This window comes from Anthonomus grandis, chromosome 12, assembly GCF_022605725.1.
Source record: "Anthonomus grandis grandis chromosome 12, icAntGran1.3, whole genome shotgun sequence".
NCBI classification, from domain to species: Eukaryota; Metazoa; Arthropoda; class Insecta; order Coleoptera; family Curculionidae; genus Anthonomus; species Anthonomus grandis.
Window position 1 is genome coordinate 17,664,110 of NC_065557.1, and position 23,795 is coordinate 17,687,904.

The following is a 23,795-nucleotide window of genomic DNA, read 5'->3' on the forward strand; positions in this document are numbered from 1 at the left end:
TTAGACTAGATGAATTAAAATAATAGATAATTAAAATAAAACTAATACTCTTTTTACACTTTAAATTAGTTTATAAATTTTTAACAAAATCTCAGATTTTTATTCCTGCCAAAAAGAAATTGTTTGATTTTTATGTTATTGTGCCCAGATTTTGCGATAAATTTTTGATCGGAATTTTACTCTTAGGTTTGGTCAACATAAATAAAATCACCGTAATATCTGTGCTAAAACAAACATGTCAGCCAATATATAAAAACTAATGAAAGGCACTATAATGATTATTCGTACACCCACGTTTTTTGCAAATTGATTAACCATAATGTGTTTTATGTTTTTAAATCAATTTTGCAATTTGGTTAGTTCATTGAAGTCTATATCTATGAGCCTGCATGAAATAAAAGCTGAGTCTTTTGTTAAAATAACATCAATTACTCGGTTTGTTAAAAAATAATTTTGAAAGATTTTTGACTTCAAATTTAAAATACTTTATTTGCTCGTAAAAAAACAATTTCAACTAAAAAATCTAATGCCGAGAGAAATTACATAATTTTTTTATACTTACTGGCTTGTACTTTTTTTATTAAATTTATAGTCTCGCCTTTAAAAGTTTCTTAATTATTAAATTATATTAAGTTTTTTCCATATCATATAACTATAATTCATATTTATGCCATTGATCATAACTCCTAATACTTTTGGCCTGTATTTTCAACGTTCCACTTATATCGACTAGTAATATTTAATAACATCAGCTTATGGGCACAGTAAGTACAATGAATTCAGAAAAATTCGCCAGTTTTTCTACGACTTTCAATGTTCTAATATATGCTTCTAAGAGACATGTATTAGAACATTGAAAGGCTAGAATTACCATTGCCCTGGAACTACTATGGACAGTTTGTTTGCTTGTTGTTACTTGCACATATCATTACATGATGTAATGATGCCAAATGCTTATATAAAAATAGCAAAAAAAAAACACTTTATAATATTATAAAAATTTGTCACTTATTTTGCCAGGCGCAAAACAATATTATTCCTCTTCAAAAAAATAAAAAGCATTTTTTCATAAAATATGATAAAGCAGGCGGCTTGAATCGCTTTTTTCTCATAGTGCAGCACAAAGGGCCCAAGTTTTTACTATCGTAACAATTCACAAAAATATTAAAATAATTCAACCTTTTTCCTTTTTTATCCAAATCTAAAGAAAAAACACAGAACTTCACAAATGCCGACCGTAAACACAAAGCCGTTTGTTCTAAGAGGCATATTTTTTAGGGTAACTAAAAAATATAATTTCAGCACTAAGGGAACATACATCTAAAAGTGAAAAACATAGATGGTTAATTTAGTATAAACCAGACTGGCTCTACGGGATTATGTTATTTGTAATAAAGAAATCATAAATCTGTGTCTGAACAAACTTTTCTAAAACTTGTTCGAAATTACTGGAATAATGGATATAAGTCTAAGGTCGCATTAATCCTTTGGACTACTGATTTTAGCTAAAGACATTATAAGAGAAGTCTTCCAAACATCAGGAAAACAACCTCTTTCCAAACAGGAGTTTATAACATGAGTCAAGTGAGGAGAAAGATGATAAATACAATGGTTAATTTAGTATAAGTTAAAGTAATAAAGAATAAAAACCCTATATTTAAATAATTTAGATTCTATTTGATTTTTTTTATTCATAAAAAATTAATATGAGTTTCCTATATTTTTACAGGCATCTTTCACAAAAATAAACTAATAATATTTTATGGTAAGTTAAATTATAAACGTAAATCAATAAAAAAATTTAAGACAATAATGTTTAATTCTGGTTCTCGAAATCTTCAATTAAACACTAAGTCTACTATCCTGATTTATTTTAGCTTGGCCATTTATTAAATTATTTCGCGTACTCGCAAACTCGTCGAGTACCTTCCTCAACAAAGTTTAATTCAAAAATTATTAGCTCTTAGCATTAAAGCAAACCTTTAATATTTACTGAAATATCGAAAATATAACCAAGAATTTCTAATTAATTAATTAAGTTCTACCGAGATAGATGCGATTTATATTTCAAACAGCTTTCGCTTTGCCATAATTCTTATTTTAGTTTTGAATAATTAACTAAATAAATATTTTTCATTGAGAACTTTTAATATTTTATTATGGCTAACTTTTAGGCAAGATTATAAAAAGTTAAACATTGTTTTACTCGGCTTTACCTAATAAGTTTTAAAAAGGCATGCAGAAACTAAGGAGTACTTTAGAAGCTTATCGAGTCTTTTTTTACGGTTTAAAAAAAGTGTATTATTTAAAAAAATCTCCTAAAATTTGAATATGCTTACATAACTGTCTTTATTCGTTATTTTGATTTTAATTCATTGTTTTAATGCTTTTTAAGGTATTTTTCGTAAAACAATCTACAGCCTGTAAAATAAAATATTAAAATAAAAGTTTTTCACAAATAAATTCTCCAACGTAAAAATGAATTAAATTCTTTATTGAATATACTTCCTCTTAATATTTTATATCATTCAAAAGTTTACTGTTAAAGAAAAATATTAAGCAAGGTAAGTCCCTTGATCGGCTCTAGATAGTTGTTTTGCAATCTTATTAAAAACCTTTCAAAAAAAAAAAAGTTTCTACTCTCGAACTCTAGAGAATATGTATACGGAGAAAAACCTTTTTAAGCTACAACTACTAATGAAGGTCGCATAACAGAAAACATTATCAGCAAATGCAATTTAGCGTATTTGATCAATAGGTAAATTAAATGGAACTTTTTTTAAAGACATTAAGATAATTATTTACTATTTTTTTCACCAAATTTTAAACGTCCTTCGAGAGTGTGTGTCCGGCTCACAAATGCTCAAATCCATGCTCAGGTCCGATGACCATTTGTGATTTTCTTTTGTAAAGTTGCCTCAAGGAAAAGATTTTTAGGCATAATACTCATGCTTTGGAATAACTGAAAAGTAGATATTATTCCGACAAATGTATACCAGAATACAAAAAAACTTCAGAAATTGTCTGCATCAGTGCATAGATTTTGAGAGTAAAACTTAAGGGTGTGTTTTTTGATAAGTTGTGCAATTTTTTACAGGTATTGTTTAATACTTGGATTTAGTATTCCTTAATGATTAGAATTGAGAAATACTAACCTGTTACAACTGCTGTAACTTTAATCTAAAGCTATTTCACAGACAAAAGAGTGCTTTGTGAGTGGCTAAATTTCAAATCAACGCAAAATTCAGTGCACATTGGATGTTACTAAGGATAAATTTTGGGTTACCTTGATTCCAATTGTATAGTTTAAAAACAAAACTAAAATTATCCTTCTTGAACAATCGTTTTATAGTCAAGTAGATCGTCTTGAACATATTCTTTTGTTGTTGTGTTATTTGTCTTAAATATTATTTTATTATGTTGTTTGCCTGTTCGTTGTCTTGGTAGTAGAAAATCAGATCTTTCTTATTAAGAAACCTAAATTATAAATGGTAAAAGCCACGCCACAGATTCTCACTATAATTGAATTACCTGCACAGTCTATACAACTAAGAACATAGTCGATATTTCAAGAATATCCTGTGAAGATGATGAAAGTCAAAAGAACACAACTCAGCAAAAACTGAAATAGCCATTCTAAATTCCAAAAACCATTCAAAGTATTGAAATGCCGGATCGAAATTAAATAATTTAAATAAGTATAGTCTTATAAAATTGAATAAATATTTTACCTATGTTTTGATTAATGACTGTGACCAAAAAACCAAAATTAAATATTTTTTTTTTTGGAAAACACACGATTCAATAATAGATACCTCTAAAAAAACTAAAGCTAAAGGAACTCTAATGAAGTATTGAATTGTATCGTAAAAGTCATTAAAGTATCATTAAGAATCATTATTTATGAAGTCGAATAGAAACACATAAATTATTTAGAACAATCTAGAGAAATATTTTTTTTTATTTTGTGCATTGAGGCCAACCACAATGTACATTTGATTGATTTGACCCACCACATTTAATAAAATCGAAACTAACTGAACTTATTTTTTTCTAGTTATGTGTTTGTCATGATGTAATAGTATTATAATTGTTTTCCATTTTTATATTTCCTTATATAATTTAAGGTAAAGACAATGGAAGTCCGAAAAATAAATTTTACTATTAAAAATTATGATTAAGAAATCGTATTTCTCTTTTCATATAAATTTGCGAAAGTGTGATAAACATAATAATAAAACTACCCAAAAGTGTTTCTCTTGAGCCATAAGGCTAAGCTAAAAAACTAGGTTACTACGATAATTTAAATGGTCCCCTGACATGAAAATGTTGGTCATTTATCAGCTACTTTATCAAGTTTATTGTGGTCATATCCTGGACACAAAATATTACGATTACCATCAAAACATATTGAAAACCGGATTCACCGTAGGTTATAATAGTTTTTTGATGTGACTTAATAATATACATTTGCAGTGGGAAAAAATACGAACATAATTTAAGAAACAAAGTTAAAAGAGTAGATTTTGATTAAATATAAAACTTTTAATTAAATATTAAAGTTTCCGAAGAAATGCCTATGAATTAATCTATTGATTAATTATAGAAAAGACAAGCTACATGTACCCAACATTTGTTGCTTGAACACTTTGTTACAAAAAATACTCTTAAAGAATCAGCTTAATGTTAAAAGTTAAGCTGATTGTCTGGTTACTGTAAAAAAATCTAACTCTCACAATGATACAAGCAAGTATTTATAAAGCTACAGAGAAAATCGTAACTCAAGGAACATTTGAAATAGACTTAAAATGATATTTCTGCGTTTCGAGGTTAAGAAAGGTAAGCAGCAATGTTATATTAGAGGCGGATATTCTCGAGGAAAAAGAGCGGTCTTTCTACTTAAGAATAGATTTTATTCCCTTATTATTTTTTCTCGCAAATTATCATTTTAGCTAACATATTTAACCCTCAGCTACTATCGAGCAATTGTAATTACACTGGTACTATCGACGAGTCCCCAGGACCCACTACATGAAAAAAATAAAAAAAAGGAAAAAATCTTAATTTTTATTACCGAAAATAGTAAAACAAACCTACTAGCATAAAAAAATAACAAATCTACTTATCTAAATATTTAGGACATTTTTTTTGCAACACTGTTTACAAATTGGTGTTTTGCAAACATCACAATTAATGGCTGTCTTTCTGTCCTTTTTGGTGGGATAAATGCTACATCTTTTCCGTTTGCTCTTCATTGTAGATTTTCAAGGGCACCTTAGGGTTATCCATTCTAGAACTCAAGTGTTCGTCAATTAACAGCATTCCAAGTTGTTGATGAAGTTATATCGTGGAATTTCTTCACCACCCTATGAAAATTGGTATATTACCCGAGAATTGACACTGGCAATATTTAAAATGGCATGAAAAATGGCTACTGGCCACTGATTTGTTCTTCTCGATGTTGAGTTTAATGCACACTTTGCATCTAAAGCATCTACTCCTGATTTTGTTTCGTTATAGAAATGAATGGTTTCTGGCTTTAGCTGTATCCTGGTTTATTGAAGAGCTGTGGTGAATGCTGGAAAGTAAAATGACACTTTTTCCTTTTTTTGGTATGTGAGAGACTATGGTATTAGATGAAGAAAATCCAAAAATTGAAGAATGAACAGGTCTGTTCTTATGAGGTCAAAATTCAGGAGGTATGGCTCTTTTATTTTTCTTTAATGTCCCAACATATGTCAATTTTTTGTCTTTAAGTGCTTCAAGAAGTTCAACTGAGCTATACCAGTTGTCCCCAGTTATATTTCTTTTAGTGCCTTCAATACACTGCGCTAGTCGTAAAACAACTCTTGTTGGATTGGATAGCTTTGATTTCGGTTCAACGGTTTTTATTTCAGCACCGGAATATATTTCTGCATTCACCATATAATGAGTCTTTGCGTCTGCCTAAATTTGAACTTTAATGCCATATTTGGCCGGTTTGTTGGGAATAAACATTCGAAACGAATCTACCCCGAAACGGTATTAGCATCTCATCAACTGTTAGATAATATCTGGGGCTAAAGGATAACTTAGAATTTCTTACAAATTCATCAAAAAGCTCTGATATTGCAGCCAATTGATTTGTTTTAATCCTTTCTTTTCTAGAGGTAACGTCATCAAACCTGACACAACTTAATAGAAATGAAAACCGAGCAAGGCTCATTGTGGTTCGAAAAATAGGCTTCTTAGTTCCATCTGTCGCCCACATTGATCTAATGTCCTCATGACCGGACTTAAAAATTCCTTGTAAATATAAGAGGCCCAAAAATGCTCTCTTTTCGGATAAGGTGGTATCGTTCGTAAATGCAGGTCTACATTTTTTTTGAATATGGGTATCTTCGAAACTTTCGATATTTTTCTCGACACATACCTATTTTTATATTAGTATAAGTAACTACTTTTCTCAGCATATCATCAGTTAGCAGTAAACGCCAAGCCTCGTGGGGTGTTGACGAAGGATCATTTCGAGCAGTCCCTCTAAGTCCTGGTAAAATAGTAATTAAATTATGAGCTGCCATGCGCCCCCTTATAATTGGCGTTTTCACCATTTGGTGAAATCTTTCCCATACCAAGCATTTCTAATTGGAAGCTCTTCTTCGTCCGAGTCTGAAATCTCTTGCTCACTGGCAGTGTTGTGGTCGCTGAAAATTTCCTCGTCATCATCCAGATCACTCTGATCGGCAAAGGTCTCTAGTTCTTCCAATATAGTAACTTCGTTCAAAACCATATTATTCGATTCATCCTCCTGGTCGGAATTTTCATCCACAGCATCTTCTTCCCAAAACTGCTCGTCGTTTAAAATTTCTTCCAACTGTTTCTTTGACAAACCTTGTGAACTGTACGCCATTATACTGAAAATAAAAAAAAAAATTACGTGATACTAATTTATTCTGGATGAAGAATCTATGAAAGGAAGACATATAGTGCAAAAAAAGCACATGCTTACGAATTCATATTATTATACCATATATGACATCATTTATTGCTTTATACCAAAAAAAAACCTAAACAACCTAGAGAGTCCAGAACACCCTGTATATGAAAAACTTAAAATAACTATGTAGGTTAGTGTAATAGTTTTGAGCCAATTTTTTAACCCTTACCCGTATAATGTAGAACAAAAAAATCACCTACCTGTACAATACTCAAACACTAAAAAAATAACACCTTGTTCTGACACAAACTAGGAGATAAATTATTAAAACTATGTTCACAAATTCACTACTGACGGGTCCTGAGGACCCAGTCGACCTACTGCTCAGCACCGCTAAATCTGACTGACGCGTGTTTACTTGCATTGCGAAACAATTCATATAGTAGGAGAGTACAGGGACGGACAACCCGCAAAAATAAAATTCCTAAGAAATATGAGAAAATAAAAAACTCGTTGGGTCCTCAGGACCCATCAATAGCAGCTGAGGGTTAAAGATAAGTTAAATTTATTAAGTTTTCCATTTTTCAGATTTGATTTAATTGATCGACTTTCGATAAGCCGATATTCTATAGTCCTGTACTAATTAAATATTCTAGTCGGAGGCTTTTACCGGCATGTAATAAACTGACAATTATTAAAAGATTAAAAATATGTGGTGATAGATTCTCAATGAAGAAGTCAACTATAATGTAGAATGAAGACCATTAATAAACAACACCACTCTAAGGTTTTGCAGATGGAAATCTGTTATCGGCTTGATTAACACTTAATTATCAATTCCAATATAACTTATTCTAACCTTATTAAAAATGCAGAAAAAGTTAAAGAAGATTAGAAATAATTAGGAAGTAACAAGAAACTTACAATAACATTAGTTGTGTAATATCATGACTGACACCAGCAAATTAAATGAAACCGATGCCGCAAAAATATTTTAATATAAGAGTAGTATAACAAGTAAATCTTCAAAAACTATATTTACAAAATAATATTCTGCTACAAAACATCATTTTGATTAATTATACTGGTTTCTATTTGACTAAACTACAACTAGTCACTAACTAATTCTTATGATTAGAAAAATATGAGAAATGCGTAAAATTAAAAAAATAGTAGGTACACTTGACTTGGTTTATCTTAGTATTTTATTTGTATTGGGTAGCTCATATCACAGAACTCATGAAGTCAGATAAAGAAACTGTTAAATTAAAACAGCAACTTAAAGAAGTTAGCAGTATGAAGTGATTGACGACCGATTTATTTCTAAAGATGAAAGAACATTACTCAAAACAAGCCTTCGCGAAATTATTTATCATGTGCAATATGATCAAATTAAAGCAAGAACATATTGAAAAGTTAATAAAAGATTTCCTACTTTACAAGCATTTTAAACAAAAAAACTTATTAGTTACGGAAGTTATAGATGACAAAATTTGCTTCTGACGTATGTGGATGTACATTTTTACCAAAATAAAAAAGATTACGAAAATACAATGGAAAAGTATCCAGAATTACAGTAGAGACTTAACATAACTATTTATTTAAAATTAATGGTTAACCTTTGTCATTTTAGATTTCTTCACAAATAAAAATCAAGTGTCAGATCAGGCGATATCGCAGGCCGGTAAACTGGCTCTATTTTAAAAACGCCATTATTTAGGTAAAAGCACATATATTCTAAATAACGGTAAATTATAGGAATATTTTTCCTTTAATTTAATGTGCCAATAAAAACAAAAATTCACTTGTTGCAAATTTTAGTTTGGAAGAAAGATTAATAATTTTTAAGTGGCCTTTTATAACATAGAGCAAATATGCTTAAGGATAAGTAATATGAGGGGGAAAATAAAAACAAATTTTGTAATTGGTTTTTCATATACGCCTAATATATTATAAAACACATCATATTTCTGGTAGATAGGTCTTACCTTAAATAAATAAATTTAAATGAGTAAAGAAAAACTTAAATGTATTTTCTGCTCAAAGTAATTTAATTTTTATAAAGGTTATGTAATGTTTCAATTATAAATCTCTAGTGGAATATAAAATTTAAAATCCCTATGTATATATCGGTCTCATAAAAAAATTACTCGACCCGCCGGACGTTTAACCAGATTCCGTTTTCAACTGCTAAGATCGGTGATGAAGGACAAAACTTAGGAGGGTAAACAGTTTTCGGGCTAAGGGTAAATATAAACTTGTTTATCAACGAAGCGAGGCCCGTTTTTGACTGCATCATACCAAACCTTAAACCTAAAAGTAAATTTGCTTAGTGTTGAAATAAATTATGATTTTTTACTCTGTTTTATAATTTCTATCTTATCTATCCATCATTTCTATCTTAAAAATTTTACTCGAACAGGCTTACCTAAACATTGCCTTGGCCCCTCACCAAACGACAAAAAGGTACAATCAGTTTTCTTTTGTTCAAATCTTTCCGGTAAAAACTTTTCTGGATTTGGATAGTAGTCGGGGTCATATTGTAATCCAAGAAGAGGAATATCTATCATTGTACCTTTTTCAATGACGATATTACTATTTGGAATTACGTATCTTTTTGTGCACATTCTGGGAAGGGAAGCAACGGGAGGATATTTACGAAGGGACTCTACAAATTTAAAAGTTGATACAGGGTGGTCGATATATAACTGACTGAGCTGTTCTTTTAATTTCAGATTGAGGAGTGGTTAAATTATCAAAGATTTTAAACACATTTTCGGAAATATTTTTTTAAGAATTCATTATTTCTCTATGTGCGTAACAAGTTCAACTCAGTCTAACATTTAATGGAAATAAAGTGGTCGTTAATAAATGACACAAGGGTTGTCTAATGCCCAGTTAGGAAAATTACTATAATGTTATTACTATTTTTCGGTAAAAATCGTTTTCTTGTATATAATTAAGCGTCATGACATGCGACAAGTAAAGGTCGTAGAATGCATTACTCACATTTTACAAACTAAACAATTTGTAACAACTTGGTAGTTCTTGTAACATACCAGAAATTCGAACACGGCCTGACCTTCACAGATTTTTAATTTCACCTATTTCTTAAACTCATGAGCGTTGATACTAAATTGATACCGACACATTATTTTAAGGGAAATCTTAGTTTCGAATAGTTGCAATCATCTAGACATTATTTAAGTAAATATTGTCAGTCAAATTTGCATCAGTCAGTTATATATTGGCCACCTTGTATAATTTTAAAACATGGGAAATATATTTTACCGTAAATAACGTGTTCCAAATAAGTCATTTCTTGTATAGCTTCGTAGCTCATAATTCCGTTATGTTTTTTAAGAGTGTCCCTTACTTCCTTTCTTAATTTGTCTTGAACATCTTGATTTTGTGCTAGTTCTAGTAGAGCGAAGGACATAGTAGTTGAAGATGTTTCAAATCCAGCACTAAAGAAAAGCATACATTGTCCCGCTAACTCGTCGAGTGTTATTGCATCTAAATAAAAAATATGTTTTTTTTTTTAATAAAAAGTTTAATATACGGATGTTACCTTTTTCGCTACTTTTTTGGTAAACATCATTTTCATTTATCAAGTCTGTAATGGTGCCTTTATTTTTAAGTTGAATCATAAGCTGCAAAAAATCTTTTCTAACTAGTTTACTTATTTCACGATATTTCACCGTGTCGTTAACTACGTTCCTATAAAATTTAAAATGAAATTAAGATTTAAAAGATTAGTAATTTTTCATATTATATACTTGAAAAAATCTTCAATACCACTCAAGTCCGGCAATCTAATTGGGTGAATAAAGCCCAAAATTACTAAAAGTAGCACAAATGGATTGGGAGCTTCTTTTCGGCTTGAGAGTAACCTAAAGATGTCTTGACCTTTCTGGAAAAATACCGAATCCACATCCTCTAGTGAATTACATTCTATACCAAAGGCACAAGTTCCTAAAAAATAAGATAGGAAATTAATTAAATTAAAGAGAAATAGACCATTTTGATGATAAAATGAAAATAGATTGTTTTGACTCTTGATTAATGAGATATTAAAAGGTGATTTATTAAAAGTAACAAAATTAAACTCACTTAATCTTTTTAGTTCAAATTAAAATTTCTCATGTTGTTGATCCTAGGACTTACTATTCTGTTATAAAATGTTCTTTTAAACAAACAAAAAGAATTTTTTCTCTCTTCTTGATAAAAAATCTCCAGTAAAAAATATTACTCTTATTCCTACTACACATTTTTGGCAGAACTTAAGAAGAAGTCAGGACTCTAAATTTGCAAAAAAAAATTATTAAGAATAAGATTATGAAGGTCAGTAGGTACACCTTTGATTTAATCAATCATTTTCTTGATGAGTTTTTCAAACTCCTAGAAATTATCCTATAAATATGAAAATACCCTTTTCCTGTGAATATAAAACATAAATAAAGTAAAGTTTTGGTTAAATGAGAAATGTTTTCGGTTCATATCTCTTTAGCTATGATTTTGGTTTAGGCTCTGCGGTTTATTATTAATGTTTCTAATAATTGAATTAGTTAATCAGTCAGCAGAAATAGTTGACAAAAGATAAGTTTTCCACCTAATTCATATATGAGTAGATAAAAAATATCGTCCTAGAGTATAGTAAAAAACCCAAAAATTTTTTAATTGCATTTGAAAATTGCACCAACGCCTCCCAGCTAAGTTGCCCAGTGAAATGGAAATTGGTCATTTACCAGCTGACCTATCAGATGCTGAATCTACTCCCAGCTGTGCAAAATATATAAGACAACAGTTAAAAGATGTATTAGCTCAGCTTCGTGGTGCTTAGCAACCAGTTGATGGTCCCAGTCTAGTTTTATCAGGATAAGAGAAAGCTACTTCTCCCGTTGAAGACAAGAGTATTTTCAGAAATTACACTTGTTGATCAAGAACGACAATAGCACGAAGTCTGAATAAACTGCCTTGACAACCCAGCTTTACCACATACAGTTGATCCGTATCCACTTCTCCCGTTGAAGACAAAAGTGCCTGTCAGAAATTATACTTGTTGATCGAGAACGATAATAGCATAAAGTCTAATTAAACTGCCTTGACAATACAGCTTACCACATACAGATGATCCACTTGAAAGTAATGATGATATAATAGGCATAAACTAAAAAATAATCATGATTTTTACATTTTAGAGTGGACATCATAGCAGTTATCGAAAAAGATAATAGAAAAGCCGTGAAATACATGAAATCTATCTTGAGTTGGAAAATAAGCAATGACATAAAACTAAAAAAGAAGAAAAAAAATTTACACATTTTCCCTTTAAATTATAAGGAGATCATCTGTAACGTGAGAAAATGCGACCTTGACTTTACTTTAAAACCAGCAATGGACATGCACTTAAGTAAATTCGGAAATTCATTATACACCGAAACAGCATTAAAAAGAAAACATCTGTGAAATAAGGCAGAATCAAAAGGAGGAGCAGCTAATTTACTTATACATCTTAGATTGAAGTCGTGCACATCTCTTCGAAAACTGAATTTTTCACGAAGGTAAGCAGGGGAGGATATACCAAGCAATCGATTCACAAAAACGGCTAACTGATGCTAGCAAATGATATGGGGTGACTTTATCTAAACAAGGAACATAAACAATGTTACAGAAGTTCATAATAGGAAGTACTAAGGACTCGCATAATTTCTTGCGTCTTTGTAGTTAATGATACTTCTTAGCGTATGGTTTGAGCGCAAAATAGGATTTTTAAAGTACGTCAGAAAAGTGCATTTTGAATCTCAAGTCCTCCTTGAAAATTATACCAAGATTCTTAATGTTATCAACTATTTTTAACTGCGTTCCCCCCACAAATAGTTGTAGATTATCCAAGACAATTTTTTTCTTATTTTTTGAAGAAAAGCACATCACAGAACACTTGCTGGGATTTAATTTTAAATTATTGCTCGACGAGAAAGTTGAAATACATGAGAAATTTTTATTTATTCTACTACAACCCTCCAATCGGTCATCAGCTTTAAAAGAATAATAAATTTGCCTATCATCTGCAAAGCCCTGAATACTGCAATATTTAACAACCTTATACATCTCTGGTGTGTACATTAGAAATAAGATAGGACCCAAGACGGATCCTTGTGGTACCCCAGAACTTATATAAGAGCGGTTTGACTGAGCTTGATTTTCTAATACCACCAGTTGCTTTCTTTCAGAAAGATTCGACCTAAAGAAGTTTGATGAATTATTATCGAATCTATAATAGGTCAATTTAGCTAAAAGCAGGCTGTGATCCAACGTATCGAAAGCTTTAGAAAATTCAAGCAATACGAGTATCACCTTTATCCAAACCCACAATGATTTCTTGAGTAACTTTTAACAAGGCAGATGTGGTGCTGTGCCGCTTTCTGAAACCGGACTGGCCCTGCGGGATTATGTTATTTGTAATAAAGAAATCATAAATCTGTGCCTGAATAAACTTTTCTAAAACTTTCGAAATAACTGGAATAATGGATATAAGTCTAATGTCGCATTAGTCCTTTGGACTATTGATTTTAGCTAAAGGCATTATAAGAGAAGTCTTCCAAACATCAGGAAAACAACCTCTTTCCAAACAGGAGTTTATAACATGAGTCAAGTGAGGAGCAAGAGGATAAATACAATGTTGGAGCATTTTCGCTGAGATGCAGTCACTACCACAGGCAGCAGATTTGAGGTCTAAAACTATTTTTGAAATTTCTGCTACAGTGGCTAAACGAAATGAGAACTGAAGATCAGGACTAAATGTATGATTAAGAAAATATTCGACTGCCTCTGGGCAGTTATCTGAAGAACTATAAACTGATGAAAAATAATCATTTATTTTGTCAGGATTTTGAAGGTTTACAGGTATAGAATGGCTAAAAGAATTATATTGTTTGCATAAAATAGTTTTTTAATAAAAAGCGTAAGTTTAAGTAAATCAAGTGAGAAATTATTGCAGTAAAATAAGGAACAGAACGAAACAAGAATAGGAGCGAAATCTAATTATTATAAATGGAAGAGCATCTGAATCTGCATTTTAAATTCCAGAATCTTAAGTGGCTAATTTATGATATAATCTGACATGAAAAATTACTCTATTTTTATAAATTTCTGAATACTAAATGATTGTGGTCTAAAGTGTCTAAATAAATACGAAATCGTAATAAAATAGGTATAAATGATTATACATAAGTTGTTAGTTTTTTAAAGTCAAATGCAGTTTCAAGTAAGATATTGTGGAAATTAAGCTCAAAACACGCTATGTATATGATATTTATGGTGCAAGAAAATTTTATCAGTTTTTTTAAGATACTATTTGCTCCCAGCTGATAATATCATCAGTCAATCATATAAAGAGACTTGTATGTTTTCCTTTTCAACATTTTTCTTATTATTTAATTCCTTACCTATAACATCCGTAGTGAATCTAGCTAAAACTTCTTTTATTTCGGCAGGTTTGTTGCTAATAGCAATATTTTCCACAACATTCGTTAATCCAATAGTTTTCTCATAAAGTAACTCATACATCATTTTCATCTTCCCTAAAAAAAACTAAAAGTTTTAAAATATTTTAATTTAATAAAATATTACAAAATATATAATTTCATTTTTTGAATAAAATTTAATATTTAACATAACATATTTTATTACGCATCATTTATTTTAATCATATTTGTTTTAATATGAAAAGCTGGAATATATAAATAGCATTTGTAACTATGGCAACATGCTGCTTGAAAAAGTTTTTAGGTACGCTTAAATTCAAATAACTCAAATTTTCCGATAAAAAAGTTTTAATATATTCTTACCAGATGTAAATGTTGGAGTCAGCTTCCTTCGCCAGTCTTTCCATAAGTCTCCATCAAAATGGAAAAGATTGTAAAAAAATAGTCCTGAAGAAATCTTTGGAAAATGTGCGGAAAAGGAATTAAAGTCCGTTATTAATACGGTTTTTATTATCTCTGGATCCACCAGTACCAATTTTGGTCGTGTCATTAGGTACATCCCTTGTGAAGAATATAAGTAAAAAAAAATTAATTGCAACATGATATTTTTAGTAGACAGGTAATAAGAAGATTTACTGAAAGCCTTACAGGTCAGTACCCCATATGCTCAAGAAAGGATTCGAATCCAGATATATAGACAGGGTGTTTTATGTAAAATTAAGACAAAATATAAAAATGTTTCCCTTGCATTAAGAAGAAAAAAATTTCTATAGTGTCTAATTCTAGTTCTATAAACTAGACACTAGACTACTAAATATAGTTTCTATAGTTTTCTATAATGTCCTAAACATCTTAGATTTTGATGTACAGAATGGTACACTTAAGCGGAATAGGTTTTTTTTTCAATAAATTTGATACCTCTGTTGATATTTTCTTATTAATTTCTACACAGCTTTTATGCATCTAGGAACATTTTCTGAAGACAATTTAAATTTCTTAGAATTACTTTTATAGCATGTCCGATCAATGGCTCTTTTTTGGCTCGAGCCACACTCTTAACTTAAAAAAATTAAAACCATTTTTGTGGATAGCCATAATATTTCAGTGAAAAGTGGCTATAAATGCATAAAAGCTACGTACTAATTTTCAGATCTACAGGGTTATAAATTTAATAGAAAAATATAATTGTTATATATGTTATATTGTATAATGTTCAAACCTACAACTGTAGTTCAAAGATTTCTAGGACATAAGATCTTTTTTGTTCAATTTCATCTAAGGAATATCTCACAGATTTTGTCGCGTTATTAAAAAAAGTAACGCAATAATGAATATTTTAATACTGGTAATCATTTGTTTTTTTGCAATAATTCAGAAAATGAGGCAAAATATTAGTTTAAGTCCTAATGTCATAAAATTTTATTGTATCCTTGTTTGTTAATCTTTTGCTTTGTTTTCTGTTGGATGACACTTCAAGCCACCGACCTCCGTTATAAAATTATAGCAATTGTAATTTTTTTCATAAAATACATCATTATTTTTGTTGGAAAAATTGAAACAGTCTGCATACTTTTATAAGATATTTATTTCATCCCCAATATCATAAATCATTATATATTTCAATTATTTGATCTTTTGCTTAATTTTTGGATACTCGTGTTTGTGATGGAGATAACATAATATTCTTATGTACTTTATGATTTAAAAAAATCCTAAAATTATGTCGTAGGCTAAATAACACTATGTATATTTATAAAATTAAATAAGAAAGGCAATTTCTTTTAAAAGTTTGCAAGATCGATACTAAGTTTTTACTTACTTATATGTTTATATAGTAAACAATCATTAACGTACCTCCATATTTGTATCCCTTTTTCTTAAAGTTAAAGTAAATGTCTCTTTCTAATTCTGCAGAATTGGTCTTTTTTTTAATAGAATCTTCTACATCTCCATATAACCAATGAGGACTTAACTGAGGAACACCTCGTTCTTTCCAATATACAAATTTTCTTTTTACTTTTAACACTTGGTATAAAATAAGTGAACCTAAAATTGTTAAAAGGGCAAACCCGATCATGTTTATTTTATTATACTTGAAATATTTGTGAATTAATGCCAAAAACGTTGTTATACAAATTTCTAATATAATCATTTTCTTATCTGTCAGATAAAGATAAAAATTATTATGATAAGAATGTTCATTGAAAAGGTAGAATTTGTTCTTTATGACTTCAGTTTAAAACAAAAATAGTCGACATTTTTAGTGAATGATAGTTAATATAATAAAGATTAGAATGGAAAATTAATTCTGGTTAAGAAAAAAATAACTTGCTATATCCAAGTGATAAGAGTATGTATAGCTCCAATATTAGGTTAATATTTTGATGCTGTAAAAATGAGTAATTTTCAGTCTTCTCAATAATAGGCGCATTTGGCTCCATTTATTTTCATTTCAAAGTTTGAACCTCCAAGCGCTTACCTTTTTCTGAACATTTTGCCATGAACTTAATTTGTATTGTTTACAATTAATAGAAAAAGTGAGTTAAATTGTGAATGCTTTGAGGAGATAAGTTTTTATGACTGAAGTTTTTATGAATTCACGTGGACTAATAAGACAGTAGTGCATGGATCAACTTACTTCTACTTTTGACCATGAAGCTCCATCCTTGGCCACAGTAAAATACTGGTATAACTAGTTCCATTGTGGACGCTCCAGTGCCGAATGACATCATAAGGTGATCCAAAATAAGTTGTCGTCTAGAAAACCTTCATGTTTTGCAAGAACTACTAAATAAAGATTGCCAGGTGTAATTTACCTTGAGATTAAGGCATCATTGGACACTAGTACAATGAGCATCAATAAGATATTGTATCAACATTTAGCCATGGAAAAAAATTGGTTTGAAATTGAAAAAAAATTAGATCTCGCGTAACTTAGCCAAAGCTGAAGAAGATAATCCTCTCAATTGATGCTAAGAAATACTGAAAGCAAAACAATCAAAAAAGTAAATGATTGCCTAGTTCTACGTAATTACTAGAATGAATCACCTATAAAGTTAGAGTAACATAGAACGATGAATCCAGAATAATGCACTAGAATTTGTTTGCCATAAGTGTTTGGTAAAATACAGCAAAATAAGCGGAAAAAAATTGAAGCTCTTACAAAACAACTAAAACGCAAATTTGGATTGCTAAACGTTAAATTGATCGGTACAGTCCTGACTTAGCACTAACTTTTTTATTACCACCAATATATAATTTTATTATACACCTAAAGAGACCATTCATACATTTAAAAACCATGTTTTGGAGCAGCTTCAATCGAATTCGAAAAAATGTTGAGTGAAAATTTGTTCGAGCGCATGCAATATTTACACCCATTACGCCCCAACTTTGCGATATATATATTAAAAATATATTATCTATGACTCTAGGAGCTTGAAAAATATAAATAAGCTTTAAATACCTAAATATTTTAAATGTCAACAAGAAACAAAAAATTATATCAAATATTGATAATACAATTAAAAATTTCTAGTAGTCTGGAAGTTAAAAAAAATTTCTTTAAATGTCTAAAAAATGTAGTAACATTTTGTAAAATTCTCGATCTTACTATTTATAATTAGCATTCGCTATCAAAGCTTTAAATCCTTGACTGTACAATAAATTCAAAAGGTTTATAAAAAAATATATGCATAAGTAATAAACTTTACTAAAAATATTTTTAATTATATTGCTTAAAAAAATGTAAGACATGGGTTTATGTACGTTAGTCGTAGAAGATTTAGGGATAATTTAAATTAATAACCTACACTTCAGGTTAAGCACTACAAAGATCTTAGTCTAATTACTCCTTTGAAAATTTGTACTTTAATCTTCAAAATATGGTATATTACACAGGCGAAAATTAAGCTATTTTCACTAGTAAACAAGTTTAGGTTTACCTTGAACGCCAAGACTATTTACCTTGCTAAGATAATTTCCTCATCGCCCAACCCTAAAGCAATATCTGTTTAAACATCATCGATTAAGTAGTAAAATTAATAATGCCAAGCATAATAGTATACACTTGTTGTTTGTGTGTGTATTAATATTGAAGTACAAGTAGTCCTCTTATTATGTTTACTTTTAAATCAAAAGAGAACAACACAAAGTCTCGGTCTCAAAAAATTCTTTTATTTTTTAAAGAGTTGACACGTGTTTCGCTCCTTAGGTCTAAGAGCATCATTAGACCTAAAAAATAATGGAAACAAAACGAATAAAATTACAAAAAGACCTTAAAGTAAAACGAAAACGTATAAGGTTAAAAACACGCCCGACTGGGTCAAATATACACACACACTGAACGGTAAAATATAAGTTTAAAAAACTGACATTACAAATATATAAAAAACAACAACATAGAACTCGAATACAAGAAAATAGTAAAAAGGTAAAAAGGAACTATCGCTGTTTTTGTTACTTTTTTTTACTTTTTTTATTTTACTTTCCTATTACTATTTTTATTTACTTTCCTATTTTCTTACTTTTTACATTTAGTATAAGAAATTTGACCAGGTACATTTATGTCTTTTGTACCCAGTTGTGTATATATTTATTTAGTACTTGTATTTTGGTTTCCATATTTGTGTGTGTTGCTTTTTATGTATAGCTTTGTCTACAATATTTTTTTAATTTTTTGACAATAAACAATAAAGCATATTTGATTGATTGATTGATTAATTGAGATTCGAACCTACAACCTCACAGCAAAACTGTTCTCAATGCCCTGATTTCGAAATATTTTTTTTGATCCTACCTGAAAAGTGATATTGAAGTCTAAAAAGTGGTGCTTTAAATATTCGGTTTTTTAAAGCATGTTTATATTCCTTTTTTCCCGTTAAGAACCAAAATATTACTCTTATTAGTATTACTAAATATAGCCCATCGACGTCACATCATTAAAGAATGTGCTCTTTTTCCAACCCAAATAATTTCTTTGCAGACAATATTTGATATAATATTTCCCCTAATAAAATCATGACTATTTATTTAAGGTATAAAAGGACGAAAATAACGAATGTCGAGAGTCTGGTACAGGAAATATTATTTGTAATTTATTGTTTTCTTGCAAGATTAAAAAGGGTTATTATCAGTGGCGAAGCGTGAACTTTTCTTTCGGGTAGACAAACAACAAAAATTGTTAATTAGAAAAAAATGTGTATTCAATATTATTCACTTTAATGAAATAGAGAATGAAAGCGCATGAAAAATTAACTCAAAAATATGTAGTGATATAAAAAAGAAAAAAATTATTACTACTAGCATAAAAAGATAGATAGATAAAAATAAATACTACTTACAAAAAAAACACAACTGTAAGATGTAGTTTTTTTCCTTTAAAAAAATATTAAACTAGACTAATCACTTCGTCCCGTTTCTTTTAACGCCGCAATAACTGTTAGGATTAAGAAAGAATTTATGGACAAGCCATACAAGAGTAATTCGATACTTGAGGTTCGATCTTATAAACATCCAGTCTAAGAGCCCTGAGATCCAAACTTTGCTTAAAAGATCTTTTTAAAACATACTCGACTTTTGAAGTGAAAGTAGCGTGCGTGAATATTATTTGTTTTAAGTGCTTGTGCCTTATTTTGGATTATTTTTATACTGGTGAGTTTTCTCACGGAGCATATCCAATTTCCATTATTTTTTATTTCCTATTTTTATTTACATTTCAACATTTTATTTTAAATATATGTGTTTTACAAGATAATAATAATATTTGACATAAAATATTTAAGACCTGTTTAAACTACATAAAATATTTACAGATAATTCATTTAATAAAAGCAGAGTGCTAGAGCTGCATATCATCTTTTTCCTTTTACCTAAAATGGCCATATAACGTAGATTTATTTACCAACAAGTTGTTTATTGTGGAGTGATTGAGCCACAGAGCAATCTTTCTGTATTGTGGAATGGTTGAGCCACTTGCAGAACAATTATTTTATTTATTGCTTTTGTGGAGTGCTAGAGCCACTTAGCACTGTATTGTGGAATGTTTGAGCCACTTGCAGAACAATTATTTTATTTATTGCTTTTGTGGAGTGCTAGAGCCACTTAGCACTGTATTGTGGAGTGTTTGAGCCACTTACAGATTTGAATGTTGCAAACTACGTTTTCCTGTACTATTTATAGTATGAAACTATACCTTTCCAAATATCCTATTTTACTATCTGTTTAAGCAGTTAATAGCACATTTATATTGCGTTAGTGGGTGACAGACACAATGCGTAATAATATTTCAAATATAATAAATAGCTGTTAAATAATAATTTAACTAGTTACAAATGTTTAAATCTTTTAATAATCAAAATGTCTAAATACTAAATAAAATAACATAATTAGGAAATTGGTTGCTCAACACATTTATTTTTTCCAGGTACGTACGTTATGTCATCTTACACTTGACTACATGTATCAACATATTTATCAACATAATCAACAAGTAATTTAAGTATCGTGGTTTTTAAATATATAATGTAAGTAATTATCACTAAGATTAGTATTTGATTAATATTGTTTTTATAATAAAAATTGGTAAACGCCCTATATATTAAATTTAAAATATTTATTTACCGCTACCAGATTTGAATTTAACATTTTTGGCCTGACACAACTAAAATACAATTACCAATATCACACAGTCGTTCATAAATAACCCCTAAAATATCCACTAAAAAATCTTTTCTATACACCCAAAAATAAAAATACTAATTATTAAATTACAATAGCACGCGCCCGCACCAAATGCCAAATGCAGATTCATGAAAAAACAAAACTGAAGATGTATTGCGGCCGACCAGATCAAGCGTGTCCATAAACCATAACCCTCAAGAGCATAATAAAATAGCTGGTCGACTTCGATAGACAAAAGCTCAAATGTCTTTCCCGCGAGTAAATTTTGCATACGTAATAGGCTGAATACTGATGCGGCTGGACCTCTGTCACCTGCTTGATGCGTATATGGTTCGATTAGATGCTCCAAATTTTGGAATACAAATATCAATGTGTCTTCCTGGGGCTCGTATATATTAATTGGGTGTCAGCCCTGCATTTTTATTTTAATTGGTGCGTCAGGCGGGGCGCGCCTTAGATATTATAGATAGAGAGATATTATAGCCGTTTAGATACTATATAATAATAGTAAGGAGAGCGACTACATTCTGTGTTATTTTTCTTTAAATTTAAATTTAACAATTACATGAAATAATTATGTAATAAATTAATGAGAAATAACTGGATAATTTTGGGTAGACAGTGTCTACCTTGTCTACTCGTACGCTTCGCCACTGGTTATTATATTATTGGCAATCTGTAAGATAAATCTCCTATAATAAAATGTTGGTAGGACCCCAAACATTTTTAACCCTTTCCATAGCCATTGTTTAATAAAATTAATTTATATGGTTTTGCTGATTTCGGTTTTGCAAATAATGAAGACAGAAAAATCATATCTAGTTTTGCAGTAAAAATTATTAAGAATCTTATTTCTTGCAAAACAAAAAAACAAAACATTGTGCTTTGTGAAACGCCTGGCTTTATCAAATCCAGAATCAGAATATCATGCTCTTTCATTTTGCGTTAGTGAATTTTTTTTTATGGGGCAATTATTGTCATTACGACATGTCAAATATTAAAGCCAAATGTGTTTTTTATTTTGATCTATGAAGATAACCATCAATTTTGTATTAAAATGGCGTTACTTTAAAAACTAAACAAACTAAACATATTGATATCAAACACCATTTCATACGAGTTGGTCAAGGTTCTAGAATATGTTTCAACTGTGCTTGTCACAAGCAGATATTTGTACAAAAGCTTTACCTAACGTTAAGTTTAAGTATTTCATAAATTGTCCTAATATCATTGATACAGTTTAATTTCGTATGCTACTTATTAATAGTGTATAATATATATTATACACTATTATATATAATGTAAGTAGTAATTTTAAGTGTTTTAACTGTGGGTATTTTTATTTTTGAGGTCTTATACTTGCAGAATTGCGGGAGGGTGTAGATATTATGCATTTTGGTGCAGACTACCCAATTCCGCAATGTAGGTTGGGTTGCATACCCATAACTCTCACAATATCAATATAATTATTTAATCACCATTATTGTTAAGTATGTTGTTTACTTACGCACTAATAGGTACATACTCCTCAACAACAAATAAACCAAATACAATCATATAAAACGACTATGTTCTATTTATCACAATTAAACGAAGAACTTTGATGTTTCTCTTTGCCCTGAAGAAGGCCTAATATAGGCCGAAACGTTGGCAATTAAAGAAAAAATTTGAAAAGCTTGGATTTTTTGTTGACCATTTATCCAACTAAACCTTTAAAAATTAAAATAATTATAAGTTATTGTTATTATTATGTTGGTGACACCGTATTCTAGAAAAAAAAATAATATTTTTTCTTATATATTTAACTTATATTTTGCCTGCGTAGTTTTTACTTGTATATTAATAAATATCAATTTATTTACAATCGGTCTGTGTACTAGTTAGCATATATAATACTTTACCCCGCGTGTCAGCACAAAAAATAAAAACAAATCGTAGAACACCACATTAAACTAAACACCTGGAAACATTTTGTGCGAAATATAATAAATCAATTTTGTTAAGATTTTTCGCAAAGTTTTAATAATGTAGTCTTTTGGCAGAAGTAAAAGAAAGCGCCTACAAAAATCTAGAAGCTAAAGAACTACGAAACAAAAAATTGCCGCTTTTTGTATGCCATATCCGATGCTTGACAGTCCGTGTAGTCTCAAGGCGGTAGTTTCGCTTTTTTACCGTCATCTATATGTCGAGGCGTAGAAGCTCTTTCAGTGGTCTGTTGCGTCGTCCCATTCGTATCGCATAGCAACGTCAAGAGTTCAAACTTTATTCATATTCATATATTTTAGAATTTTTTTTTGTTTACGAAATAAACATTTTGTTTTAATAGCAAACAAATGATGCTAAAGGAATAAAACAAATAGTGCGGCGAGGTCTCAGTAAGTAGAGTATAATTTTTAAAAACAGTTCATGTAAATTGGTGCAGTACAACTCTCTCACGAACTTTTTGAAAATTTAGCTTACTATTTTAAATTTATAGATAACATTTGATTTTTAATTCACGAGAAATAGTATTTATCTGCAACAATGGAGAAAGGATAATATTATTTGTTATACCAGCTCAAGTATTTAATCAGAGGCATCTGTAGGAAAATGTTAAGTCCCTGTACCTTCGTCAATTAGTGACAAAAATTAGTGACAAACAAAACTAGTACTGTGATACATAAAAAGAGGGATGAACCAAGATTCTTGGACGAAGGACAAAATTTGAAATA

General features: G+C 29.7%; 2 protein-coding genes across 17 annotated transcripts in view; one reads left to right on the forward strand and one right to left on the reverse strand.

Annotated features, from left to right (window-relative positions):
• LOC126743099 (CUGBP Elav-like family member 4) overlaps positions 1–23,795 on the forward strand; it is an 885,098-nt gene that overhangs the window by 697,426 nt on the left and 163,877 nt on the right. The window lies entirely within an intron of this gene.
• On the reverse strand, positions 8,929–16,520 carry LOC126743097 (probable cytochrome P450 6a17). Its single transcript, XM_050450045.1, has 8 exons — positions 16,258–16,520; positions 14,767–14,964; positions 14,365–14,499; positions 10,696–10,891; positions 10,488–10,636; positions 10,208–10,432; positions 9,345–9,584; positions 8,929–9,229 (listed from the first exon to the last, which is right to left on the reverse strand). Exons 1-8 carry the CDS (start codon positions 16,478–16,480, stop codon positions 9,063–9,065), a joined length of 1,533 nt encoding a protein of 510 aa, XP_050306002.1. The 5' UTR covers positions 16,481–16,520; the 3' UTR covers positions 8,929–9,062.

Excerpts from the sequence above, each read along its gene's own strand:
- LOC126743097 (XM_050450045.1), bottom strand. The coding sequence starts at position 16,480 with ATGATCGGGTTTGCCCTTTTAACAATTTTAGGTTCACTTATTTTATAC. Across the intron at positions 14,500-14,766 it reads GACTCCAACATTTACATCTG|GGAAGATGAAAATGATGTAT; the intron begins GTAAGAATATAT and ends AGTTTTTTTTAG. Across the intron at positions 9,230-9,344 it reads GGGGCCAAGGCAATGTTTAG|GTTTAAGGTTTGGTATGATG; the intron begins GTAAGCCTGTTC and ends ATTTACTTTTAG.